Source organism: Enhydra lutris, unplaced genomic scaffold (assembly GCF_002288905.1).
Source record: "Enhydra lutris kenyoni isolate GAN:26980312 unplaced genomic scaffold, ASM228890v2 scaffoldscaffold6, whole genome shotgun sequence".
In the NCBI taxonomy this organism is placed as follows: Eukaryota; Metazoa; Chordata; class Mammalia; order Carnivora; family Mustelidae; genus Enhydra; species Enhydra lutris.
In genome coordinates this window covers 15,498,235-15,525,736 of record NW_019154090.1, presented here as the reverse complement: position 1 = coordinate 15,525,736, position 27,502 = coordinate 15,498,235, and the positions used below count along the sequence as shown (strand labels likewise).

Below are 27,502 nucleotides of genomic sequence, written 5' to 3'. Positions count from 1 at the left end.
CAGGCCCAGCCCTTAAAACCTACAGTGGCAGGGCGCAAAGAGGGAGCAGTTAAGCAGATTCACTCTTTAAGAGAAGCCTTGTTTCTTCTGGAGGGAGGGCAGACTGGGGTCCCTTCTTTGCCCCCAGCATTAGAAGCTCCAGTGTCCCCCTCCACCCCTCACCCCAAGCCCGCACCAGGATCTCAGGACCCCGCTGCTGGGCCGGTTGCCTGAGTCTGGGAACCCAGAGGCTCCTTCCATTCTCACTCTGCCCTAGACCATGGCGCTGCATAGTACCAGCCATTGGCTGCTTTATTGAGCACCAGATTTTCAGCACGAGTCACCATAGGAGGAAGGTTTCAGTCAACCAGAGTCTGGCCCGTAGGCAGAGACGCGGCATGCCGAGGTATTGGTGTGTGTAGAAACGGGCACACGGGCTTCAGGAGCAGCCGTAGCTGATCAGGCCAATCTTCCTTGAAGGAGTCAAGGTAAGTGTCGTTCCAGCCCCACAGTGCTGGGGAGGCTCCGTCCACAGGTGAGGGCTTGGAGAGGCGGCCACGATGTCTTCAGGGATGCAGCCCTGCTTGCCAGACACAGAAAGGTTAGCAGCCGCTGGTACCCAGGACTCCAGAGCCAGAGAGGAACCCCCTTCTGCAGAGCGGGAGACTGAGGCTTAGAGCAAGGGAATGCTTTGCCAAAGTCACACCAGAAGGAAGGAGCGGAACAGAGCTAGAACCTGGGCCCAGCTCCCCTTCCCTTGGCTTTAGGCGACCATGGATGTGACCCACGTTGCCAAGATCTTTGGGACTGGGCTTCAGAAAGTCTCCCCCAAGACCAGCCTGAAGATGGCGCTATACAGAAGGTAAACCAGTCTAGTGGGAGGCCATCAGCCTCAGCCCTGGAACCAGGGAGGCTTCACGCATCCTGAGCACCTCCCCAGAGGGGAAGGGAGGGCTTCTTGTAGGAAATCCCACAGAGCCAGGTCAAGAGCCCAGAAGCCCAGCCAGGAACACACCTGCAGTGGCCAAAGACGGCATCCTATAGGCTTTATAGAGCAGATCAAGAAGCTGCTGCTTCTCATCTTCCGGGAGGAAACTGGACTTCGCCGCGTTGATGTTCTAGAAGGGCCAGAATGGCAAATAATGTGAAACCAGAGAGCATGGAAGGAAGCCTTGACAGTCTAGTGATGAGCCATCCTCTTCAATGAGCATGGCCAATGATTAAGCTCACAGTGGGGAAGGACATGTCCCATGTCACCTGGCAGCAAGTGCCAGAGCACAGACTATGGGGTTCAGTGCTCTTAAAGTGCCATGACACAGGGATGAGAGAAGGAAGCTGGAGAAACTGGAGACCGGGCAGGATATGTGGGGCCAGAGAGATTCCCGCAGGGACAGGTTTGGGGTATCAGCCCCTGAAATTAAGGGCTCAGCCTGGGATCTATGAATGGCTGGAAAAGTGCGTGCAGAATTTTATAGCCGAGCACACCGTTCTGGGAAGAGAGGTGACAGCTTTTAATGGATTCTTTGCAGGCACTCAACCCAAGCAAAGGCTGAAAAACCTGGTCCTTGATCAGCGTGCCAGCCCGAGACCTTGTCCCTAGAAGGCACCTAACTCTAGGACCGGCGTGGGTTGGCCTGGTGAGGCAAACACTTCATCTCCAGAGGCCCTGGGGCCTGGCCAAGACCTGAAGGCCTCACACGCTCCCAGGGCCAAGGGTCAAGGCTGCCAGAGTGCACACCCACTCACCAGTCTCTTGAACTCCTCTTCGGTGAAGCCCATGCTCTGTTTGGTCATCTGGTAATCCGTTTCCAGGGTGGACTTGAAGATGAGTGGGTCATCTGTGTTGAGTGAATAGTTTGCCTGGTCCTGTTTGAACCTGGGTGCAGGGGTGAGGGGGAGAGGGAAGAGCCGCCCGTACTCTTACATGAACGGTGCCTGCCGCCAGGAGCCCACAGCCCCCCACGACCTGGAAGAGCTGCTCGCCGTACAGGGGAAGGAAGTTGGGAGAACTCCGCTGACCTGTCCGACAGCACAGAACTAGCATCTCCAGACTTGAGCCCACCCAGGTGGGCCAGAGCCGGGCAAAGGCAGAAGAGGAACAGGCAGAGTGGAGGCCTAGGGAGGCCAAACAAGTAGCACGCCCTCCAGCTACCACCCTCTCCAGCCTTCGCCTTCACTGCCAACGTTCTGGGAGAGTCGTCCGTAACCCCTTCACCCTTAATCCCACTAAGATCGACTTTTCAACCACCCCCCATGGAAAGGGCTCCTGGCACCCCCAGATCCCTGTCTCCTTACACCCAGAGGGCCTTCCCTCGCTCTTCCCTCAGCTTCTGTAGAATTTTACACTGTTGACTGTTCTTAAAACCCTTTTTCTTGATTTCTCGGGCCAGTCTCTTCTGTCCCTTCAGTGTCACTGTCCCGGGTTCTCTCCTCGGCCCTCTCGTACCACCATCTCCTGAGGCTGTCGCTTCAACAATCGAATCTGTGCAGCTGATTCGCACACCTGTCTCCAGCCCACAGGCTGTGTGCCTCCAAGAACCTCCCCTCAGACACTCTGCCGGTACCACGCACTCCCCTGTCCTGAAGCAGACCTCAGGACCTCCTTGTAAGAAGAACATCAGAGCCCAAGATCCTGCCGTTAAGCTTGGCCTGACCGTGGTCGCCCCCTGTTCTTGCCGCCTTATCCTGTGTCAGGAAAGGGTGGTTTTGCCCTCCTGAGGCCTGATGTGGCTCCCAGGGCTCAGTCACAGAACAGCTGGAGGAAGGACCAAGGCCTCTAGTTAGATGCTAGGTTAGGAGCAGGGACCACATGACCCGGAGAGACTCCTCTCCCAGATGCCCAGGAGGCAGGGTCTAGAGTATGGAAGCCCCCCTCCCCCTCAGGGCAACAGGGTGCTCTGCCATGACTGCTCCATGAGAGGGCCCCCCCCAGTTCTGCTATTTAGGACCTGGGCTCCCTCAGTCATGTCATGGCACATCGAGCTTTGCCCTCATCTTACAGATGAGGACAGCAGCACCTGCTTCCCAAGGACTCGAAGAGATTTCCTAGCAAGAGGCCCCGCCTGAGCCAGGACCCAGTCCCTCCACTTCCTTCCCACCCTCGGCTTTCCTGGTATAAAACTGAATGGGCCCCAGGGACCGGGCCTCACCGAACCACTGCATGCTCCGTGTCCGACTTCCAGGCGCCTGTGAGGTGGCTGGACCAGGGGCACACCTGGAAGAGCAGGTGGGTGGCTGGCCCACGTGTCCCCCCCCAAGCCACGCCACCCCCGCACCCCACCTCGTAAGCCCCTTGGGCTGGAGCCACACCGGCCTCCCAGCCGCCGAGTCCCATGACTTCCATCCTGCCACCTCTGCCGGCTGGCGGCTCTGAGGCCCACTGCCCACTCCTGCCGTGATGGCCTGGCTCCTGGCACTCCCGGTGCCCTCCTGGCTTCCCAGCTGTCCTCCCACCGCCTGGCAGCCCACCTCAAAGTGCATGTTCTCCTGCAGCAGCCTGGTGTAAAGGGCCTCGTCCTCCAGCGTGTGGTAGCCGTGGCCCAGCCTCTCCGTCTTGAGCGTGTCCACAGCCTGCAGAGAAGCGGAGTGGAACCCAGGACAGGGTAGGGGGGAAGCGGGTGGAAGGCCCCCACGCCAGCCCAACCTCCTCACCTCTCTCACCACCTCCGCAGAGCCCACCTCCCCTGCGTGCACGGTGCGGTGAATGCCACTCCTCACAGCCTCCTGCAAGGGTGACAGGCAGTCAGGGATGGCCTGGGGGAGGCCCCCGCGGGCCCAGCCCCTGCCACACTTCAGCTCCCCGTTTCGGCAGGCTCAAGCCAGGCCCTTCTTCAGTTAGCTGACCTGCTTCAGGACGGAAGCCGGGGTTTCTGTTTGTGTGATCCTAATTTAAGCCATAGCTGCCATTTACTAGACGGTGACCATGGGTCAGTCACCGTATGAAAGGGCTCAGCCACGTTACCTAATCTCCACAAATACTCTAATACCTATTTTACAAGAGGAGAAACATGCCCAGGAAAGTAACAGGATGGTGATCAGAAAGGAAGAGGGGAGCCAGGCTCTGAGTCAGGGCGGTGAGACTCCAGAGCTCTGGCCCCAGAGCCCACGCTCCAGGCCCGGGGATGGAGTGCGTCATCGTGAGGCTTTGAATGTTCGCTCCGACTCGGTCATCCCAACAGATGGAACAGCAGCCCCAAGAAGGGACAGTCTCACCCAAGGTCACACGGCAAATGACGGGCAGAAACAGGCTCCCACATAGGAGTGTCCACACCGGGTAGGAGCTTCTGCTTATACCAAATTCCCAGTTTCTAGCACCCCCGAGACCCCACCACGGCGCACTGGAGCATGGAGGTGGCCCCAGCCTCCCCTGTCCACGTGACCCCCTCCTTTCTCCTGTGGCTTCCCCGGTGCCAGCCCATCCCTGCCTCCTTCCCCAGGTCCCTACCTCGAAGGCCTTCATGTGTCCCGGGAAGAGGCTGCTTCCCTGGATGGTCTCATCTCCAGCCAGGTCCACAGCCACCACAGTCTGGTGCCGGTACTTCTTACACAGCTCCACCACCTCCGGGGACCAGCCTGCGGGCAACACGCCTCTGTTGGTGGCACCGAGAAGTCCCCCTGCTCCCCATCCCCCAGCCCAAGCCTAGCTCTTCACCGCCTCACGATGCCATGGCCTAACCCCATTTGGCAGAGGAGGAGACAGAGGCCCCCCGCGATTTCACAGAGAAGCCCAGAACCGCACTCGTCGTACTGCTGACCTGCTCTGGCCTCTTAACTAACCAAGTCCTCACAAGGAGTTTAAAAATGACCAGTCACAGACTCTGGAGCCAGAGGGCTGCATGTGCACGTGCGTGCCCGATGCCGTCCCAACCGAGGGGCAGGAGGCCGCCCCTCTCTCAGCCTCAGCCCCACGCCCAGCCCAGGAGGCTCGGCGACGGCAGCCTGGCCCCACAGGCTGCCATGGGGACCACGGAAGCCCACGCAAGTCCCTCTCCACACGCGGGCGTCGGTGGGCGGGAACCCCTTGGCTTGCACTGCCCGCTGGAGCAGAGACTGAGCAGAGACAGTCACCGGCCGTGACGCAGCTACAGTCCGAGGAGGTGAAGGGACATGTCCAAAGTCACACCGTGGGGCTCTGCACATCATGGAAGCTGGAGCTCTAGACGCCTGACCAGCATCCCTCACGAGGGAGACCCTTGGAGGCCCTAGACGGCAGACCTGTCTGTCCACAAGGCCTGTGGCCCACACAGGATGAGGCCTGGCCCCCAGGGTCTCAAGGGAGGACCGTGGGCTCATCAGAACCTGGCTTAGATGGTTTTTTCCTATTATTCAGGTTCCTGTGGTTTTTTGCTTCCTAAATGCAGGTCACGTGGCTGGCAGGCCCGGTCTGCCCAGGGAGGAGGTCTCTCTGCTGGGAGGAGGTCTGAGCCTTCCCACGGGAGCAGGCACCAGTGAGGTCCTGCCGATGGGCTCCACAAATACCATGGGGTTGGGAGCATGTGGAGACCAGACGTGGATCCAGTGCCAGGCTTGGGGGGGGCGGGGGGGCGTGTCAGAGCAGTGGCCGGGGGCAGGGCTGAGGGGTACTCACAGGGCTGGTGCCGCAAACAGCACAAGATGGACCGCACCTTCACCCCGAAGTCTCGCTCTCCCTTCTGCAGGCCCTGGCTCACCAAGGCCACCACCTCATCCGGGGTGAGGTCACCCCTGTGTGGGGAGAGGAGCAGGGATGGGCCAGAGATAAAGGAAGGTCTGAAGGACAGCCCTGGGACAGGGACATGCAGGTGGTTGGGGGAAGAGAAAGACAACTCTTGGAGAAGCAGCTCCAGCCACTGCTAACCCATGGGCTCTGGGGAAAGACCTGGCCCCCAGCCCTGACACAACCCCCAACTTCCTGCTTGCGTGGGCACTTCCAGACTGGAAGGTGTGTGGGGTGACGAGTTCAGGCACAGTTCTCCCCCACGGACGGGGGGTGCTGCTAAGCCCGCCAGGTCTGATTCCCACGCATCCACAGCTGTCAGAGTCCTGGCTGGAAGGGGGCAATGAAGTCGGCTGATGGCACTCAGAGCTCTCTGGGGTCCAGACAGTGGGCAGGAATAGGCCACACTCGCTTCAGTGACAAGGTTAGAACAGGACACACAGAAGTCCCTAGACAAGGGGGTTACTATTCCTAGATGGTGGGCCTGTGTCCGGGGCAGGGAAACATAGCCAGACACTTTTACCAAAGGTCAAAAATTTTAAAAATTAGCCCAGGTGAGGGCTAGGAACCATGCCTCTTGCAAAAGAGTTAAACCCATCTTTCTGAGGCCACAGATAGGACCAGGGAGCAAGAGTAGGTCCAGGGATCCCACAAGTCGGGCCGCCCCAGCAGGTATCACTTACTCGGGCTGGTTCCAGGGGATTGGCTCCACTTTGGAATTAGCCAGCAGGTGCGGGCTGTAGCGTACTTCCACGTACACCACGCCCTCCTCGGCCTTCATCTCCACGAACTCATAGGCAATCCTTTGAATGGCCTCTCGGCAGCCCCTGGGAAGGGAAGAGAGGGGTTGGGGACAACCTTCTCCAAGTCTCTTGGGAGCTCCAGGAGCAACAGGGCTGTTCCCAACCCATGGCAGCTCAAACCCACTTCTGGCCCCCAGCCCCAAGTTCTGGTAGCTGTTGGAGAAGATCCTAGAAACAAGGCAGGGCCTGTCAGTTCTACCTCCAAACTACATGCCATTTCTTGTCCCCTCCACCCAGGTTCTAACCACCTCCTAAATAGATCTCCATGTCTACAGGCTTGCCCCTCCAACTCCGTTTTCCACACAGCAGCTAGAGCAATCTTTTTAACATGTGAATCAAACATGCACCCCTCCACTCTGAACCCTCATGGCTTCCACAAGGCCTGCAGACTCGGGCTCCTGTCACTCTCTCCAGACCTTCCTTCTCACTCATTCTATGAGGCCACCAGAGCCTTCCTTCTGTCCCAGGTACAGTCAGACCTGTTCCCAGGTCAGGGCCTCCATGCTTGCAGATCCCCCAGCTGGCAGGGCTCTTCCCCGGGACTGTCCTATACTCCTCATCTCCATTTGGATCCCGTTCCAGCCCGGCCTCCTCAGAGTGCCCATCCCTGACCACCTGGCCTCCGAAGGGCTCCTCTGCCGTTCTCTACCTGTTCCCCTGGGCTTGAACAGTGCTTTACCCCCACTTGGCATGATTCTCTCATTGCTTATCAGTCAATTTCCATCTCTCCTACTAGAATGTAGACTCCATAAGACAGGGGTCCTGCCCTCAGTCATGTCATGGCTGGGACCCCTCAGGCCTGGACGGAGCCCAGGATATAATGGCCACTCAGATGTTTGCTGGCTGATGGGCGCAGGTCAGCAGGGGAGAGAAACGAGAGAACACGGGCACCACACACAAACAAAGACAAGTGGGATTGCATCAGACACAAAAGCATACATCAAGGGGAGCCTTCAACAGAGTGAAAAGGCAACTACAGAGTGGACGAAAATACCTGCAGATCCAATCTGACGAGGGGCTAATAACAAAGGAACTTCCAGCCCCCAATGGCAAAAATACCACATCATCGGATTAAAAATGAGCAAAGGACCCAAATAAACATTTCTCAAAAGGCATACGAATGGCCAACAGCTTCGTGGAAAGGTGCATTTCCCTGGTGATTAGCATCACTGATCACCAGGGAAATGCAAATCGGAACCACAAGGACAGATCACCCCACACCTATTAGTGTGCTACAGTCACCAAGTGTCGCTGAGGACAGATGGGAACAGGGACCCCCTGTGCGTGCTGGCAGGAATGCAAACTGGTGCAGCCACCATGGAGAACAGCGAGCAACGTTTTAAAGAACGTTTTAAAAAGTTACGTTTAAAACGTTTAAAGAAACGTTTTAAAAAGTTACCATATGATCCCGAAGTCCTACTTCCGGATCTTTATCCAAAGGAAATGAAGTCAGTATCTCAGATATCTGTACCACGTCGTTCACTGCCGTATTATCCACAACAGCCAAGACGTGGCTACAACCTAAAGGTCCGCCGACAGATGAATGGATAAAGAAAACGTCACAGACACACACACACACACACACACACACACACACACACACACACACACAGAAATATCATTCAGCCTCAAGGGAATTCTGCCATTTGCAGCACGGATGAACCCGGAGGACGTCACTCTAAGTGAGATCAACCAGACGCAGAAAAACAAATCTTGCGCCATCTCACTTGCACGTGGAACCTAAAATAGCCCAACTCATAAAAGCAGAAAGTAGAACAGAAGTTGTTGTCAGGGGCAGCTTGAATGGGGGAAGCGGGAAGTGGGAGAGGTCGGTCAAAAGGTACAAAGTTTCAGTTCTACAAGTGGAGTTTGGTTCTGGAGATGGAATGTGCAACATGGGGATTACAGTTAACAATACTGTAGCATTCTGGGCGCCTGGGTGGCTCAGTCGTTAAGTGTCTGCCTTGGGCTCAGGTCATGATCTCAGGGTCCTGGGATCAAGCCCCACATAGGGCTCTCTGCTCAGCAGGGAGCCTGCTTCACCCCTCTCTCTCTGCCTGCCTCTGCCTACTTGCAATCTCTCTCTCTGTCAAATAAATAAATAAAAATTAAAAAAAATACGGTAGCATATACTTGAGATTTGCTAGGAGGGTAGATTTTAAGTGTTCTCACACACACACATACACACACACGCAGCCAAAGCCAACAGTAATTATCTGCAGCGATGGATATGTTAACTTAGCTGGGCTGTGGTGATCATTTCACAGCATACATGTATATCAAAACACCTTAAACACATAATTTCTACTTATCAATTATACCCTAATAAAACTAAAATGAGAGAGAGGAAAGGACACAGACGGACAGATCCAGAGGGTACCCTGGGGTGGGGGAGAAACCCAGGACTCCTGAATCCTGGTTCCCACACTTACCTGTTACAGGACTCTGGTTAGTCCCCCCGACACTTACAGCAAATGTTACTGTGAGGACAAAGATGCTGAACTTCCTGAAACTCACCTAGGTCAGTGCTCTGAGTCAGACAGACAGACCCTTGAAGTATTTTAGTTGTTGAGTGTTGGCTCTAGAAGCAAGGCACACATCAACCTGCCAGGGCCACGCTAAGTGGTGTCAAGTGACCATGATCTGGGCCTAGCTGGAAGTTTCCACCTCGAAGGGTGAATACAGAATGGTCACCCGAATGTGGGATGTGCGTGCAAAGGGCCTTAGGGAAACTGGCCACGCCCAGAAGAAGGGTCACTGGAAGCACCATGCTTTTGAGGATAAGAATGAGCAACTGCTGCCTTCCCTGGCCTACATCTGGGACCTCAGGCCTGCTGCAGGGGAGCCGGCCTCCCAGGAAGAGGGTGCCCGACCTTCCCCAGAGTGGTGGCACACATTCACTGCACAGTGACCAGCACTAGGGATACAGCAAACAAGGTAGACAAAATCCCTGTCCTCCCGGAGCCTACAGTTAAGCACGAGAGACAGGTAAGTAAGTGAAACACACAATCTACAGTAGGTTAGGTGTGAAATGGTCTATGAAGACTCATAAAACAGGGGAGGGGACTATGAGTTTCAATGGAACCATCAGGGAAGGCCTCACTGAAAAAGGAACACTTGAGCAGACCTGAGAAGGAGGCGAGGAAGCTAGCCACAGGGCATCTACAGGGAACAGCATTCCAGGCAGAGGGAACAGCATGCACAGAGGACCTGAGGTTGGGAGTATGTTTATTGCCCCAGGTGCCACAGGAGGCCCATGCTGTGGGAGAGAAGTGAGCAGAAGGATAAGGGCAGAAGATAAGGGCTCTCATCAGACACCTGTCTGATGGTGGATGGTGGCAAGGGCACAGTATGGACATTAGTCTTACGGGCAGAGCCCCAAAGGCCAAGCAACTCAGAAGGAGATGATGTCAAACAGCCTGGTCATCTTGGGCCTTCAAGGAGCTGGGCATCTTCTGTCTTGTGGCCAGAGGGACAGGAGCTGCCTTGGGAGGGACATGGGAGAGGTGCCTCAGCCTGTACCGAAGCCCCACCCGTGTGTATGTCCTGGGGAGGGGGTGTCCAGGGAGATAGGATGGGTGTCTCCAGAGAGGTGTGTGCGTGTGTGTGTGTGTGTGTGTGTGTGTGTGTGTGTGTGTGCCTCTGCTTACCAGGGCCAGGGATGGGGACAGGCGGTGTTTTCCATGCTGACTCCAAAATCTTCCAGCAAGCAGCCAGGACACACATCTTCCTTCCGCGGAACTCCTCCTACCTGTCCTGCCACTTATCCAGCCAAGGGCCTCCATCTGCCTCGCAGACCTTCACCAGTCATCCAATAACCCCTACTTGGCATATGCTCCAAACCTTCCCTCCGGTGTAGCCCTCCGGACTACATTACACCTTCTCTATCCCAAAGCCTGGGCCATGCTTCCTCCTCCAGGCAGCTTTCCCTAACTGCTCCCTGTCCATTTGCCTCTTCCTGAGCTCTGGCAGCAGACTGCAGAGGCCTGCCTCATGTCAGGAAGCTCAAGGTGGCCTTCAGGTGGGATCTGGGCCTCACCCCTTCCAGCTGTGTGGTCCTGGGCAAGCGCCTACCCTCCCCTGAGCTTTCGTTTCCTCCTCTGCAAACGAGGAGTATGTCCACCTGGCGGGACCACCGACAACTACAAAAACTACAGTTCTGAGTGCTGCACGCACAGTCTTCCAGACCTAAGATACACTGCTATGAAAAGATGGAAGGAACAAAAGGGACTATAAAAACAGCTGTGCCCGGCTGTCCATAAAGGTAGCAACCGTTTTCATGGCAAGGGGGAGCTTGGTGAGGAAAGTTCTACGTCCATTCCAAACTTCAGCCCCAGGAGGTAGACAGGATCACAAGCCCCATGGTCTGGATGAGGGAACAGAGGCCCAGAGAGGATAAATCTGCCCAAGGTCACAGTTATTTCGTGAAAGATTCAGGCACTAGAATGCCAGCTCTTGACCTCACGCTCTCACTTTCCTATAGAAGTTGAAGAACTTTCTAGACATTATACCCACTTTCCAGAAGGGAAAATCAAGGCCTGGAGAGAGTCACACAAGTACATACAAGGATAAGCTGCAGAACTGGGGCTTCCGAGCACCTTCTCCCACCCCACAGTGGGCAGCCAGGTGGCAGGCACAGCTGGGGCGGGGCTGGGGGGCTGACTCACGCGATGGCGGGCATGTAGTAGTTAAACTTGGCCAGGAAGCCCGGGAGGCTGAGCGGCTTGTCCATGCCGATGATGTCCCGCAGCTCCTCTGCTGTCTCAGCGGGGAGGGCAATCCCCCTCTTCCTGGGAACAAAACCATGAGGGCAGTGGGCTGCAAACTCCCCCTGGGGACCAGAGCAGGAAAGCTGGGGACCTCTTCCTCCAACTCCTCCCATTGAACAGATGGGAAAACAGAGGCCTGGGGCATATAGAACCCAGGCTGGAATCCTTCCAGCACCCCTCCCCCCACCAAGTCCCCAAGGTCATGACCAGCCAGGGAATCTCAAGGGGGATACCAGGGGTTGAAGTCTGTACGCATACACGTACATATGCACGCTCGCACGCTCACATGCACGCCCCTGGTGCCTGGGAACCGGGCAGCTGCTAGGGCAAGCCCACAGTTTCCTCCTCAGCCCGGGAGTGGGTAGAGCCAGCTGGTCCCCGGCCAGGTCAGAGGTTATCAGGGCCATAGCTGCAGCACCACAATGCCCGGGGCAGGGGCCGGACTTCCCACCTCCGCCCTCCATCCTGCCGGCCTGTGCGTGGGAGAGGCCTGCCCAACCCTCGAGCTGGGAGAGGGTCCAGCGGAGACTCCCAGGAATGTGTGCACTGGCCACCTTCCTCCGAGCATCTCCCCTCTCCGCCTACAGACCCCGGCGTGGGGCCTGCCCACAGCCACCCCTCTGCCCAGGGCCCCCTCCAGGGGCAGCAAGGGTGAGCCGGGCCTGCCTCGCCCACCACAACTCTCAGGTCACCCCGGCCTCAGTTTTCCCACTTTGAAGACGAAAGGAGCAGGCAAAGAACACCAGACATCCAAGAAATGCTTCCGCCACGAAGGGACAAGACAGGAGACAGGAGGAAATTCCGAGGAAACAATGCAGGGAACAGAAGAAAACTTAAAACCCTTACAGCGGAGCATCTCCGGGACTGGAGAAGAGCTTCCTCCCCAGAAACAAGACACCCCTCTCAGTAAGGGGACCCTGAGAGGAAGAGAGCCCTCCGGCAAATCTAAATGAATACGGGCCGGTCATCAGGATGTAATAAAATGAATGGAAAATACAGCAGAGAAACTCCTCCAGCAAGTAGAACAAAAGAAGATTAAAAAAAAAAAAAAAAAAGAGGAGCAAACAATTACGGAAATGAGGTGATTAAATCCGGTTCAAGCATCGGGTCATCTGCAAAGCAAGAACAGAGGGTGGAAGGGAGAGTTTGCCAGGGACACTAGGGGACCTCGGTCCCTAAAATACTATGAGCTTCCCGACATAAATGCATGTCCCCCGAGCCCCCGACACAGGCCCTCCTCCCCTGCTGGGGGTCCCAATCCCTAGGAGTGCCCCCCCAGCGTGCAGGCAGCCCCCTTCCCCACAACACGTGCTTGGTCCTCTGGACACGTTATGTGTGAGGCTCCCAACAGTCTTCCTCCAGCTCCCTCGACCCCCGCTTCCTGGTGGGGCCCTTCCTCCTGACCGGTCCTACAGACCCTCCCTTTTACACACCTGCCCACACAAGCTCCTCCCCTTTCATGGTTTTCAGCCAGAAGTCTCTACTTCCATATACCACCACTTGAGGGCTTACGATGTCCTGGGCACTGGACAAATAGCAGTGACCAAGACAGACCCAGGTGTCTGACCACCCCCCCCCCCAATCTCATGCCACCTTCCCCCTCCCTGCCCTATGATCCATGTTTCCAAATATAGCTCCACCATCCCCCCCACCCAGCTGCCCAACCCGGGGCAGGGGCCTCCCCCAGGCTCCTCTGCCTTGCCCACTGACCAGCCAGTCACATCTCACTTATTTTACTCCCTGAAGGCCCATTATGCCTACCCTCTCCAGCCTCTCTCCTCGTCAGCCACCAAGAAATCTTTGACCACACAGAGTGGTCTGGGAAGGCTGGATAGAGGAGGGGACATTTAAGCAGAATGAGAAGGAACAGAAGGAGCTCCAGGCCTAAGCTGGGAGGGGAGGCAAGGGCAGGGCAGCTGGAGTTCAGAGTGGGGTCAGTGGTAGGTGAAGAGCCAGAGGGCAGGCAGAGCCTAGTGGAAGCTTCGTAGAAGTTCAGGCCTGATCCCCAAAGCACGGGGAAACCACTGAAGGATTTCAAGCAGGGGAGCGGCGTGAAGAGATTTAAGAGCTCCTTCTGGCTGCCGTGTGGGTATCAGATCTGAGAGCTACTGCAGCAGTCCTAGCAGGAAACAAATAGCATGAGACACTCTTTGGGATCTCACAAGGGACTGGGCCTCCAGAAGCTGCTCAGGCCAAGCTGTAATGCTCTGGTCTGGGGCCCAAAGTTGAGGCAAAAAGGAGTTACTCCTAGGGCCCTGGGTCCTCCTGCCACCCACAGCCACTTGCCAGCAGAGGCTCCCCTGGGTATGACCAAGTTTGGTCATCAGATGCTCCTTATACTCCCAGTTAGCCATGCCTCAGCCAGTCTTCTTCCTGCCATGGTGGGGGATGTGCCTACCAGGAGCCCGGCCACAGAGAGCCCAGCGAGCAGGAAGAGCCAGGCTCTGGACTTCCAAGTCCATCCCCCTGCCGTATGTGCCAAATCACCCAGGGGCAGAGCCATCCCATCCAAGGACCTCCTCATCCTTTTCAGTAACACAGATCGCTAAGGTACAGAGAAGAAGAAAGGAGGTAGTTTACATGCCCAGGGTCACACAGCAAACCCAAAAGCCTGATGGACTGGTTCTGAATCCCAGCTGGGTTCCTTAAAGGCTGCGTGACCTTGGAAGAGTTACTCAACCTCTCTGTGTTTACCAAGTCTGGCAGGGTTGAGGAACCTCCAGTGTGGATTAAGGAGGAGAGGTCAGAGAGGCAACTCAGGCTTTGCTGGTCTTTAAGGGCTGTGAATGGACCTTGGCTTTGACTCAGAGTCAGCTGGGAGTGTGGCAGGGTTAGAGCTGGCGAGTGACTGGTCAGACCAGGTTTTAAGACAGGTGTTCTGACTCTAGTACTGCAGAGACAGGAAATAGGGGAGGCTAGAGTGGCCGCCAGGACACCAGCCAGGAAGCCATTGCTATTGCCCAGATGAGGGATGCTGGTGGCTCAGGCCAGGCTGGTCAAGGGAGGAAAGCGGCGCCAGATTCAGAATGTGCTGTGGCAAAAGAGCAGACAGGCTCACGAAGGAGACGGAGAGAAAGGTAGAAGCCCCGGAGAGGACAGAATCACAGAAGCTAAAGGGAGAAGGAGGTAAGAACATAGTCAGCGGAGGCCCAAATCACAGAGGCAGAAGACAGGCCACTGGATTTGGCCAGAGGGAGAGAAGGGCTTCCTTCTTTCTCTCAGCCCACCACCACCGGGAAGTCCTCCAGTGTGTTTATGGGCTTCCATAGCGAAGTCTGACCAACTCCCAGACTCCCTGCCTGCTGTCCTCGAGCTTAGATTCCAGCTGGCACCCATAACACCCCTGCCCCATGGGCCCACTGAGGCACCTCGACTGCTCCCGAGATGCCAAGCTGTGGGGGAAAACAGAAGATCCGACCAGCCTGCCCACAGGGGCGGTTCCTCTCCCACCTCCCTCCACCCTGTCCTGGACTCCGGCCTTCTTGCTCCGCTAGTAAGTGCTCTCTGACCCCTTAATGAGTACGCAGTAGGCAGTCCCAACCTGGTGCTTGATAACCCACCCAACTCATAACCCACTCATCTGGGGCAATGGCTGGCACCTGGCATGGGCAAAGGACGGGCAGAGATAAGCCAAGCAGCTTCACCCCACTTAGCCAGAGCCCTAGCTTATCGTTAAGACTATCAATAAGTGCCCGGAGCTAAGTGGTTTCGGGGCACTGCTTCATCTAAGCCTCTCTCTGGCAGGAGTAATGGTCAGGGGCGTAGACTCGGGCTCACACCCCTGCTCCCTAGGTCCGTCCCCTCACCCATCACGGCTCAGTGTCCTCCTCCAAAAAATGGGGCCACAACAGTACCACCTCGCAAGTTGTCATGAGGATTCAGCACATGGGCCCCGATGCAGCGCCTCGGGGAGCACAGTAAATGCTGACAAATGGCATAGGAGAGTCAAGAATTAAATCAGTAGGGAAAAAAAAGTCAGTAGCGACTTCCTAGGGCAGAGGGAGGGGTCTGTGAAAGTAGGGGAAGGTGGAGAAAAGTGTTCTTGGCAGAACTCTGCCTCAGGAAGTTGGAAGAGATGCTCCGGGGAACTGGGGACAGACACCCCAGCCTCACCAGTTCTCTGGAGCAGCGGTGTCTGGAGAACTTGGGGGACCGGGGCTTATGGAGCTGAGTGTCCGCCTCTGGGTCTGGAGCAAAGTGCTCCGGGCAATGAGAGAGGCGGACTCCTTCCAGCTCCAAATGAAAGGAGTGTCCAGCAAACAGGTGGGGGCACAGTCTGTGAAGGGAGGGGTGGGGAGCAGCAGGGGCCCCCCCCTTCTAGGTCAGTTCTGGAGGGAGGCCCTGTTCCTCCCCCTCAAGCTAGAGGCCAAGGTCACAGTGAGGAAACAGTGTGCCCATATTTAAATTCAGACCCTCTGACCTCTAAAGTCCCTGCTGTTAAACAGTGGACCCAAGAGAGGGTCCACCATGAGCCTTGAAGTGGGGAGAGAGAGGCAGGCACCCCTCCCTGGGGGCCCCGGTGACCCTTCTACCCATGCGACCCGAAGCAGGAGGCATAGCCTTACTTAGAAGGTGAAGATGGGCCCCAGAGGAGGGGCTGCCTGTCCACATTCCCCAGTAGGTGACTGCCTTGGTGACACAGGGAAAGCCTTGGAGAGGAGAGGGCCCTGGGTGAGTTCTAGACTCTGTTTATCGTTGCCTTGGCCTCCGGCAACTGTCTTCGCTTTTCTGAGCCCCTGGCTCTCCTCAGTGAGATGCGGATAGCAGCACCGTCCTCCTCTGCGGAGGGATTAAATTTGCTGACTCAAGGAGGTCACTCAGCCCGGCAGCCGGGCACTAGGAGATGCTTAGCAAATGGTCCCGGCGTCCCATGCGGGGCCATCACCTCTGCCACAGCCTCTCTGCGGAGTCCGAACACAGTGACTGCTTCAGGCCCTGGGAACTGCCTCCTCTCGTGTGTGTATATTTGTGGGGGTATGTGTGCGTACATGCATGCACTCAAGTACCTGCAGATAAGGTAGGGCAAGCTCCTCCTGGCCCCTTGGCATCAGGAGGACAAGAGTCAGAATTAGGGAAAGCAGAAGCCTTGGGCTGTGGGTCTCTGGCTCAGAGCTGAGGGGCCGCCATTTCTCCACAGACCACCTTCTTCCGGCCAGGGGGCCAGCTTCATTCCATGGGGATACAGGAAGGAATGACAACCCTGGAATTTTCCAGAAGCCTCTAGGTTGAGCCATGGAGCACCCCCCACCCAACGTCCCCAGACGCTGGGGAGGAAGGTCTCTTCCCTGTGGACTTACCTGCCATAGTATAAGATGGTTTCAGGCTTGATGGCTCCATCCAGATGGACGTGCAGTTCCACCTGCAAGGGGGCAGGGGGAGGAAAAAGGGGGGGGGGAGAACAAACACCCATGAATGTCAGCAGGACTGCAATAACCATGAGTCCCCCTGACTGGACACTTGCCACAGACGCTCCACTAAGCTCTGAATACACAGCATTTTGTTTCCTCCTCATCTGTTGCGGTGGGGGGGGTGTTAACAGTCATCTCTAGCTCTTTCACGGTTAAGACCACAGAGGCTCACCACAGTTGAGTCTCAGGGAGGTTAAGTAACTTGACTGAGTTCACACCACAAGCCATTGAGGCAGGAACCCCACACAGTTCCTCTGTTCTTCACCGTGGCTGGTAAATGGCAGATCCAGAACCCTAGCCCAAGCCCAAGGCCAGTGCCCTTACACCCAAAGCCAGCCAAGGCCAGCCACGGAGCCCCAGCTACTGGGCCGGCAGAGTCTGCTCTCCACCCACTAAGCAAAATCCAACTCTAATGAAAAGTGTTGAGTACAGACTGACTTTCTGGGCCTGTGACTACCCCACAGTGGGTTTCAAACACCCAGACTCTGTTTTCCAAAGTTGGTGTTACATAAGCCCTGTTATCAGGAATCAACAGGCACAACACAGGATCTTTCCGTACTCCAGAAAGGGTCCTGGATACTCGGCCATCCTGGGGATCGTTCCCTACGTGCATAGGGCCCCACAAACACTGCTTGGTGCACAACACCAGGAGGTTAAGGACATGGGCTTTGGAGACAGCCCATCTCCGGACTCCCAGCTCCGCCCCTTGGCCCGCTGTGTGATCTCAGCCAGGACACTTGATCTCTCCGACCCTCTGTTTCCTCAACTGCAAAACAACAGGGTATTTCTGCCTCCCTGTCCGAGAACAACAACCGTAAGGATTAAAGACAACAATAACAACACACCGCGTAGGTAGACAAGGGTGATTTATAAGTCTGCCTCTCAGCCAGGCCATCTCCCAGGAGCTGGGAACCACAACAGGGTCTGGGAGACACGGGGAAGGGGACATTCCCTGGGCCAGGGGGAGACCTAGAAACTCCATTGACATCTGCCAGGTTGGGGTCTTCCCTGGAATTTGGGGACCTGGACGAGAAAGTCGCTGCCCTGGTGAGGGAGGGAACTACAGGCCCACTGAGGCCGGCAGGCGCAGAGCTGCTTAACCTGCCTCCGAGCAGGAGGTCCAAGTAACCAGACCTCTCAGGACGTCACCCAGCCTGCAAAGGACCCAGCAACACAACCCGCCGGGCGCAGAAGCAAGGGAGCTGTTGGATTCCCTGACAAAACAAGTTCGATGCCCACTTAGCTAAACGTTATGTTCTCAAAAAACATTCAGCATTGGGAACAGTGAAGCTTCCAGCCCAGGGAACTGCCAAGGAGTTGTGTGACCTTGGACAGGGGCCCTCCCCTCTCTGAGCCTGCAGGGTTTGTTGTCCTAAACCCACACACACTGCACACCGCCCTACTGAGGATCTGGCCAGAGAGGGAGGATACTCTGGGGTTACATCTGGAATCCTGGCTCCTCCACTCACTCCCTGGTGGCCTGGAGAAAGTGACTTCACTTTTGGTGCCTCGGCATCCTCATGGATCCAACAGGGAGGAGACGATGCCTTCCTCCTAGGGCTTTGTGAGGCTTGACCACGTTCACGCGTGTAGTGTGCGAGCCCAGCACTTAGCACACAGCAAATGCTAAAACGGCATCCGTGAAGAGGCCAGAATTCACCAAACTGCCAAGTGCTAGGGATGGAGAGCAAAGCTCAGGGCACAGAGTCCCACTTCTGTGATGCTTATGGTCCCGCCAAGGAAGAGGCAGTACATAAACGTGACAGATGTACAGTCACAAGCCTACAAAAGGGCTAACAAACAAAAGACCTCATCCAGCTCAAGGGCCAACAGTGGCTTCCCAGAGAAAACAGAGCTTGAGCCAAGATCCAAAAGATGAAGAGGAACCAACCAGGCAAAGGCAGGCCAAGGAGGAAGGCAGGAAGAGCATTCCAGGAAGAAGCAATAGCACGTGCAAAGGCCATGTGGTAGGTGAGCCCATGGTACAGGGGAGGAACTGAAACCCGGCTCTGAGAAGGGAGGGATCATGAGTCTGGACAGGCTGAGGGGTCACTGAGGCCACAAGGAGTCATTTTAGCTGACAGCACAGAGAAGCCACGACAGGGTTTAAAGCCAGCTAGAGGGCGAGGCAGACTCAGAGCAAAGCAGCAGGAGGCTACTGCGGTCCAGTTTATGAGAGAGGATGGTGCTCTGGACCAGGGTGACAAGACAGATATGGAAAAACGGGGTGGGGGTACAGAAAGAGGGGTCAAGGAGGAAGCCCAGGTCAGGCCTGAGTGGGGTGGGTAGTGATTGCCATGCTCTGGACACTACCCAGGAAGAAGCCCAAGTGCTAAGGGGGAAGGAAAGACAGAGGTGCGGGGAGAGGGACACGGTCAGTTTGATCTTAGGGATGTTTGGCTGGGACACCTTTGAGCCTTCCAAATGTGAAAGGACAGACCCGACGCATGGGAAGTTCTAGCGCGGCCAGACACCAGGCTGGCAATGCAGGTAGGAATACGGACAGCTGCAGCCGAGCCCTTGAACAGGCTCACCTGGGGAGAGTGGGTCAAGGAAGGGGTGGGGGAGGAAGCCTCCAGAAGCACCAGCACCCAGTGGCTCTGCAGGAGAGGGGGAGCCCAGAGAGGAGCCGCCAGCCGGGCAGGAGGGAAACCAGGAGGAGGGTGTGTAGAAGGCAAGGGGCGGTCTGATTGCAAGGGGTGGTGGCAGTGCACTGGGTCAGTGAGACGGTAGCCCCCCAAACAGGTCTACTTCTGAATCCCCAGAACCTGTATTACTCCTGTGGTGGGGAAAAAAGAGAGAGAGAAAGAAGTAGTTTAAGGACTTGAGGAGTGTATCCTGGGTTATCTGGATAATGCAGTTACCCACCTCCTCATAAGGGAGGCAGAGTTTTGAGCGAGAAACTCATAGAAGAGGCCTCAGCAACCTGAGCTTGGAGGCAGATGAGAGCTGTGTGGTCACCAGCCAAGGATGGCCCAGAGCCACCTGAAACCGGAGGAGGCAACAAACAGGTCTCTCAGAGGACGTGGGACCCCACCAACGACACCTTGATGTTGGACTTCTGACCTCTAGAATAGGGAGAAGATTAGGTTGTTCTAAGCTACCGGGTGTGCATGTGGTAATTCGTTACAGCAGTTACATGAAAGGAATATGGTTAGGTCTGGCCAGAGGTCAAGCAAGAGAACAGACACATATCCCTGGGGCCAAGGCCACAGGGCACTGGGCCCAGAGGAGAGGTGCTTAGTCCTGGCTGACGGTGAGGAACGCCTGGGAAGCTTTGGAAAGTCGCCTACGCCTGGGCCCACCCTGGTCTGCGATGTCGCAGTCCTTCGGCCTGGGCCTGAGCACGGGGTTGTTGCTGGTTTTCAACATGCAAAGCCAAGGTTGAGAACCACTATCCTATAGGGAGTGCTCCAGAGGCCAGAGGGGGCAAATCCATGCTGGAATGGAGTAAGAAATAAGTAGAGGTAATTAAATGGAGAAAGTGCAGATGCTCCATTTCAGAATTTCACCCCTGGAGGGGAAGAAAGGGCCGGAGAAAGGACTAGAGGCAGATGGGGGTGAAGAGAATGGCTTCTCTGGGTGGTGGGAGTGACTGGGGCAGGTTGCAAGGCCGTGGGCGAAGAGGGGTTACAGGAGACAATGACAGAGAAGGGACAAATCAGGAGGTGCTGGGAGGAGGAGCTGACAAGGGGAAAGGAGGGAGGACAGAGAAGTGCCCAGGCAGAGGAACTTGGGTCAGAAGCAGGGAGGGAACTGGCTTGATATGGAGAAAGAGGTTCATGGGGAGATAGGTTGCCACAGAAAGTCAGCGGGTGTTGGGCAGGGAGTGGTCACAGGTCACAGTTAAGGGGACCCACTGAAGGGTTTTGGATCAGGAGTCACCATGTAAAAGCTCTTTCTGGCTGCCTTACCCTAAGTAGGGGAGAGGGAAGCCAGAACTGAAAATAGGGCTGCTCAGTAGTGAGGACAAGAGATAAGCGCCCACGGGGAGTACCTGCCCGCAGCTCCAGACGCAGGAGGTGCTCCCCAGTGCAGCAGAGCAGGGGAAGAGGGGCTTGGAGAGCCAGCCAGGAAGCAGGAAGCGAGAGCACCCCCAGGGACAGCGAGAGGAGAGCCTGCTGCCCCATCATGCCCCACCATGCCCTACAGGTCCCCCCCACTCCTGGGGCTTCCTGGGAAGCTGCCCAGACACGTTTCAGGGGAAAAGCAGAGGCAACAACCACCCTTAGGTAGCTCAACCTCAGGCAAGCCTCCCATGGAACTTTCTGGAAAATAGCCAGTACCCATGAAGACGTCTGTCTGCACCCCCCAGGTGACAACGGGGTGTAAGCTCCGAGACTGAGTGGGGACCCTGCTCTGCTGTCCCCGTTCAGGGAAAAAGAACAGCAGTGTCCTCTGATTATTGAGTATCTACTGTGTGCTGGACCACATACAGACATGAACTGATTCCATCCTCACGACAGTGAAGGCAGAACTTGACAACCATTCTGCAGAGGGGAAAGCTGAACTCAAAGAAGGATCCAGGAGCACAAAGACAGGCAGGGATGGAGTCAGCATTTGAACCCAGGTCTGAGTCCCAGCGCTCTTACTACGCTTCGCCTGCAGGCCCAGCCTCAGAGAGGCTGTCAGGAACCATTCAGCAGTACCAGCAGCTACTTCTAGTTACCAGGTCCTTTACCTCAATTAATCTTGACCCCGAGGCAAGGTGCATGTTAGCCCTGGGCTGCAGACTGGGGGTTGGGGGGGGGGGCATGGGGATGATAAACTCTGGGAACTTGGCCGCCTGCCCTGTGCTGCCCAGGCTGATTGCCGCAGAGCTGGCTTAGAACTCCAGTCTCTCTACCTCTAAGCCCAAGTCCTGCCCAGGGGCCATACCCCTGCCCTGTGCCCAGCCTCGTGACCTCTCTGGAGGGGAGTCTCACCGCTACTCCCCTGCACTTGCTCTCCAGCAGGCTGACTTAGCAAGCACCTCACAGAGCTGCAGGAGATCCCAGAGAGGAGTAGGAAACATCCCCAGTGACCAAATATTTCCTAAGCCCCACTAGGTGCTGGGCACACTGGGGAGGGGGTGGGTGAACACGTTAAGTCTTGCTCTCAGGAGATGCCAGCCGGCCAGTCAGCCAAGACCCAGGGAGGTACAATTCACACACCCAAGGTGTCAGGGGCAGATCCAGGGCAAGGTCACAGGTCATGAATTCCTGGGCCAGACACTATGAGATGGAATTCCCACTCCTAACTGGGAGGCTGTAGGTCTTCAAGGCACGCCCCAGTCAAACTCCTTCTTCCCGGGCTTCCCCCAACCAACCATCTGGTTCTGTTTTCAAAACGCTGACTTTTTAAATTCACTTACTGTAGCTGTCTCCCTAGGAGTTTCCACAAAGTGGGGTCATTATGCTGCGTCTTTGGGGTTTAGGACCATGCCCAGCACAGCCAAAAGCGCTGAGTACACATCAAATGACCAAGAGCTGTCTTAGATCAGCAGTGCTGTGTCCTCTCCCCAGGGCAAGGAAAGGACTGACCAGCGCCCCTGGGCCTGGAAGAGAAGCCCCCAGAACCCAGAACCCCGATGAGCCGCAGGTGCCCTCCCTCCTCCACCAGCCAGCCAGCCTCTCTTTCCCTAGCCCGGCTCTTGGCAGTGAGCTGCGCGGTGCCAGGGGTCAGTGCCCGCAGAGAGGTAAAGCCAGCTTCCTCTAGGAGGTCCTCCCCTCAGCCCCATCTGAGCTCCCACAGCTCAGAGGTTCAGTAATGAAGCCGCCCATTGTTGGTGCCTCCTGCGTCTTGGGGCCTGACTGAGCCCTCGGTTGCTACTGGGAGCCTCCCCCCAGAGGTGTCAGAGCAGGCAGGGCGGGTCTTCAGCCAGGGCCACATCTTATGGAGAAACAGCCTAGGAACCCCCAACACAGCTATCCCCAGCTATCCAGAAGGAGACACAGAGAAATTAAGGAATGAGCCTCAGGCCAGACTAGTAAATACCAACAGCCGGAAGCTGTTTGAGTCAAAGCAAGAGCTCCTAAACCCACAATCCACTCCCTTCATCCTGCTATCAGTGCTGAGTCAATGCTGGGAAAAGTCTAAAGGGGACTGAGAACAGTGACAAGCGTAATGATGGACAGCGGCCAGCACTGGTGTGCCCCACCCCTCCCCGGCCTGGAGACAACTGGATTCCCATTGTAAAGATGGGAAAACTTGTGTTCTGCCCCCGTGGTCACAAGGACCCCAAGGCTTGTGTTTTCCCTCACCTTGCTCCTCTGGGGCCTCAGAACCCTAAGGGGTGAGAACGAGCCTGCCCCCAAAACTCTGAGTACCTATAGGCTTGAACCTCACTGTGGCCCCCTGGCTTACTCTTTTCCCCAGTCCAAAGCCAGTCACAGTGCTCCCTTCCCTGCCCCAGGAGGGCAACCCCAAGGATCACTGGATAGGGAGACACATTCCTCCAAGTTCACAGGGCCCCTCGCCATCCAGGCCAGGCCAACCCCAAGGTCGGATGCAGAATCAGGAGCATGGTCAGCCTCCCCTACCTCACTGTGTGACCGTGTGTCCCCTCTCTGGTCCTCGCTTCCTCTGTCAAACAAAAGGCTTCCTTGAAACCCAGTCTCATTCATCCCCTTCCCCCCAAAGTGCCCTGTGAGTTATAATGGGTAAGGCAAGCTCCTTGAGGGGCTTTTTAAAAACAGGTGGCTCTGGGTACCTGGGTGGCTCAGTTGGTTAAGCGTCTGCCTTCGGCTCAGGTCATGATCCCAGCATCAGGTTTCCTCCTGAGCAGGGAGTCTGTTTCTCCCTCTACACCTCCCTCTAACTCATGCTCCCTCGCTCTGAAATAAATAAAATCTTCAAATAGTAAGTAAAAAATAAATAAAAACAGGTGGTTCTTTGCTAACCAAAAAGCACAGAAGGCCAAAGCCATGCTAACGGTGGGCTCTTCGGTGGCTTTTGCGGCAGGAAGTCAAGAGGAAGAAAGACTGTGGGAGTAGGAGGCTTCCCAGAGGGCCCCAGTTGGTGGGGGAGGGGGGCGCACTACAACCCCAGTGGGAGGAACAGCACCCTTAAGGGCTTGCAGCCTGCCAGCCAGGGGCTTCACGAGTGCCACTCAGCACAATGTCCCCAGGAACCCATGGCCTGATTTAAAAAAAAAAATTTTTAAGACTTTATTTGAGAGAGGTAGAGAGAGAGCACAAGTAGGCAGAGCAGCAGGCAAAGGGAGAAGGAGAAGCAGGCTCCCCACTGAGCAGGGAGCCCGATTTGATGCCCGATCCCAGGACCCTGGGATCATGACCTGAGCTGAAGGCAGATGCTTAACCGACTGAGCTACCCAGGCGCCCCATGGCCTTGGATTTAATCAACCCATTTTTATACAGAAGGAAGCGGAGTTTCAGAGAAATGTCCACCTGACGCTGTGGCGGCCAAACAGAGAGGTGGGGACCTACCCCCCAGTCTATCTGAGGCCCAAGGTGACTCTGAGTCCACCCCTCGCCCCAAAGTGGGACTGGCCAAATGGCAAGGGAGTGGACAGTATCTATCTTGGTTTTAGGTAGAAATGAATTCAAGTGTAGCTCTGCTTTTCTGGCTGTGTGACTTTGGAAAGTTCCTTCCCCTGTCTGAGCCATTTCCTCCTATAGAAGGTGAGAGGAGCCATCTTAGAGTGGCACCGCAAGCATTAAATGAGTATATGTAAATCAGCTAGAACAGTGCCTGGTACGGAGAAAACATTCAAAAAGGAGAAAGAAAAAATGATGTGGGCAGGGTGCCTGGCTGGCTCAGTCAGTAGAGCATGCGACTCTTAACCTCAGTTGTGAGTTTAAGCCCCAAGCTGGGCATAGAGCCCACTTAAATTTACGTGAGAGACTTAGCCCCAGTTCTCTGCGTCAGGGAGGGACATCGTAGATGTCTTTTGACTGTGCTTTTCCAACCTGGGCCGGCTCACTTGCTGTTCTACAGCTTTGAGATGCTCATTTTGTGTGACCTTGGGCAAGTCACTTTGCTTCTCAGTTTCCTGGTCTGTTAAAGGGGGAGGAAGAGATCTACCTTGTCCAGTTGTTCAGAGGACTGGGATGTAAATGACGGAAGGTGCCTGGTACCCACGGTTATTACAGAAACAGGCATGTGATCAGCATGTCCTCCATGACAAAGAACTCCTGAACAGCACGGGATTTCCAGCCTTGCCTCATGTAGAAATAGAATGATAGGGGCCACCCCTCCACCTCCTGGGTATCTCCTCCAATGCCCAACAGGTGCTCAGAAAGCATCTGTTAGAATAACACAGTCAAACCAGGAAGGCAGCCACCTAGGGCCTTGCTACTCCAAGTGTGGTCTGTGGTCCAGCAGTGTCAGCATTGCCCATGAGCCTGTTAGAAGGGAACATCTCAAGTCCAACCCCAAACCTCCCAATTCAGTGTCTGAATGTTAACAAGGCACTCAGGTGACTTGAGTACCCATTGAAGTTTACAAAGCACAGCCTTGCTCTGCCTTCTTAAAGCTGGCCGGGTCCTGGGCCTCACCTAGTAGTAGGCATGAGAAGCCAAACAGCCCAGCAGAGGCTCCTGTCCCGGAGGCCACCACGAGGGGCACCAGCACCTCCACTCCAAGGGCTTCTGCAAAGGCAGAAAGCTGGAAAGCTGGCTCCGGGATGTTTGAAGCCAGCCCACCTGGGCTCAACCCCAGTTTGGCTGTTTCCCCACTGTGTGATCTGAGCTGTCCTTAATCTCTCTGTGCCTCTATTCATCTGTATAATGGGATGATAACAACCTCACAGGGTCCTTGCTAGAATCAAATGAATTAATGAAAGTAACGAGTTCAGAACAGTACCCGGCACAGAAGAATAACAACTTAATGAGCTCCAGCTACTAATACCAGTTCTCATTAGGCTCTGCCCCACCCACGGGAAGGCAGGGAGCTGGCTCTGGTCGCAGGGGCTGAGACACGCTCGTTTTTGCTTCTCCTGCCAGCTCAGGCACGTTTCCTCCTTGCGTTATAAAATTTAATCACATCTCCTCTACACAGTGGAGAATACTCGCCTTCCCTCTCAAGCATCCCTTAGTGTCCCTCTGGACACCTCCCGACCAAGCAGGTGGGGCCCATTTCCCAGGTGTGGAAACTGAGGCCCAGAGAGGGGAAATAACCTGCCAGCCTCAATCAGGTAGGATTGGGTGAGACCCCAAAATGGTAAAATAGTCCCGCCCTCGATGGGCTATGACAAGTGTTGCAAGGGCGGACTGGGTGCATATAGTAAGTTCTACAGAAGCATTGCCTCTCACTAATCCCCGAATTCCAATTTCACTTCCAGTCAAGGGACTTTGTCTACTGTCTCAGGATTCACATCAGGGGAACCACCTTCCCAAGGGCAGGGGGGAATCCAAAAGCATTTTTTAAAAAGGAGAAAAAAAAAAAAAAACTTCACAAGGAAAGAAGCTCCAGTCATGGGACATCCAGGCGAAGCATAGAGGCGCGGGGTGGGGTGTGGCAGGAGGGCTCCCCAGCTCACAACAAATGGCACGGGTAGCTGAGCCTATGGTGGGGGCAGCAGCAGTGGGGCCTGGGCCATACCTCCTCCAGGGCTGCCCACCCAACCCCACACCCCTGCACTCCCATACACACATGCGATTCTCACCAACACTTGTGATACCTGCCATCACCACTCACACGTCTTTTTCGGAGCGGTAAGTTGAGTCTGATTACAGCTCACTCCTTCCCGTGACCCCCCACAGCAGTCTCAAATCCTGCTAGCGGACTCACTCTGCTGGACAGACCCCTGGACCCCTCCCCTCCCCGGTAGACTGAATCTCAGTGCTCCAAAGCCGGCCAAATGGGCCCAGACCCTCCCTGACGCAGCCTCTCCCAAGAGGCCACAGCTGGTGGGAGGAGGAGGACCACGGAGTTATCCCTCGAGGCCAGTGGCTGTGGCCCGGCCCCGAATGAACCTAAGGTCCACTCAGCCCCTAGCAGGGAGAGAGGGGCGCCCTGATCCCCTCCCTCCGCTCTACCGCGTGGTCCTCCTGTCCGGCACATCCACAGACCTGAGTTCCTTGGCTCACAAAACCATCACAGTGCTGGACTGTAAAGCTGTTTCCACAACACTTGATGTGCCTATGGATGTAGACACTGGGCCCCATTTTACAGCCAAGGTCCAAAAAGTCAAGCCCCCTGCCTAGTCTCCCACAGCTACCCAGCGCTGGCGGGGTCCCAGGCCCATTTGACAGGTAGTGAAACTGAGACTCCGAAAGGCCAAATCACCGGCAGAAGCAGAGTGCGGAAGCCAGTCGGGGGCGCCTTGGGGTTCGGGACCCTCCCTGCTTCATTGTTTCTCATTAAACTGCCGGGCAGCAGCGAGGGCCTGAGCTGAGGGGAGGAAGCGCCTGCAGGGGCTCCGGTTCGCTCCCGGGCTGTGGACGCCCCTAAGCCCTCCAGCCAGACCAGAAGCCAGACCCCCCCGGACCCCGAGTCCCGTCCGAGCTCACTTTGGGCTTGTCGAAGGCGGGCGTCTGGGTCATGGTGCCAAGATTGCGCCCCTGCGCCGCTCCCTCCGCAGGTCGATGTTCACTCCACGGACCTGCCGGGACGGCTGCGCGCCAAGATCCTCTTAAGTGGGCCCGGCCCCGCCCCCGCCCCGCCCCGCAGGGTTCCTCCCCCTCCCCGAAGCCCCCGCCCTGCCCGGGCCCCGCCCCGCCGCGAACCCCGCCTCGCGGACCAGGGATGTGCATTTCCTGGAAATCCTGGCCTGGCTTGGTACAAGTCCGAGTTGCCCCGACCCAGGCCCGCCCGAAATCGCCGGCTCCGGGACGCAGGGCTGGATCCACCTGTGGGCTCAGGCTCCAGCCGCCTGGCCCGCTCTGCCTTCCGCCTGGCCCCTCG

At 56.2% G+C, this 27,502-nt stretch overlaps 1 protein-coding gene across 1 annotated transcript; it reads right to left on the bottom strand.

Annotated features, from left to right (window-relative positions):
• Window positions 1-266: 266 nt before the first annotated feature.
• LOC111141392 (adenosine deaminase) lies at window positions 267-27,190 on the bottom strand. The gene is made up of 12 exons (XM_022493904.1): window positions 27,109-27,190; window positions 16,544-16,605; window positions 11,145-11,267; window positions 6,358-6,501; window positions 5,567-5,682; window positions 4,424-4,551; window positions 3,631-3,702; window positions 3,448-3,549; window positions 3,129-3,193; window positions 1,726-1,855; window positions 995-1,097; window positions 267-559 (listed from the first exon to the last, which is right to left on the bottom strand). Exons 1-12 carry the CDS (start codon window positions 27,139-27,141, stop codon window positions 546-548), a joined length of 1,092 nt encoding a protein of 363 aa, XP_022349612.1. The 5' UTR covers window positions 27,142-27,190; the 3' UTR covers window positions 267-545.
• Window positions 27,191-27,502: the final 312 nt, after the last annotated feature.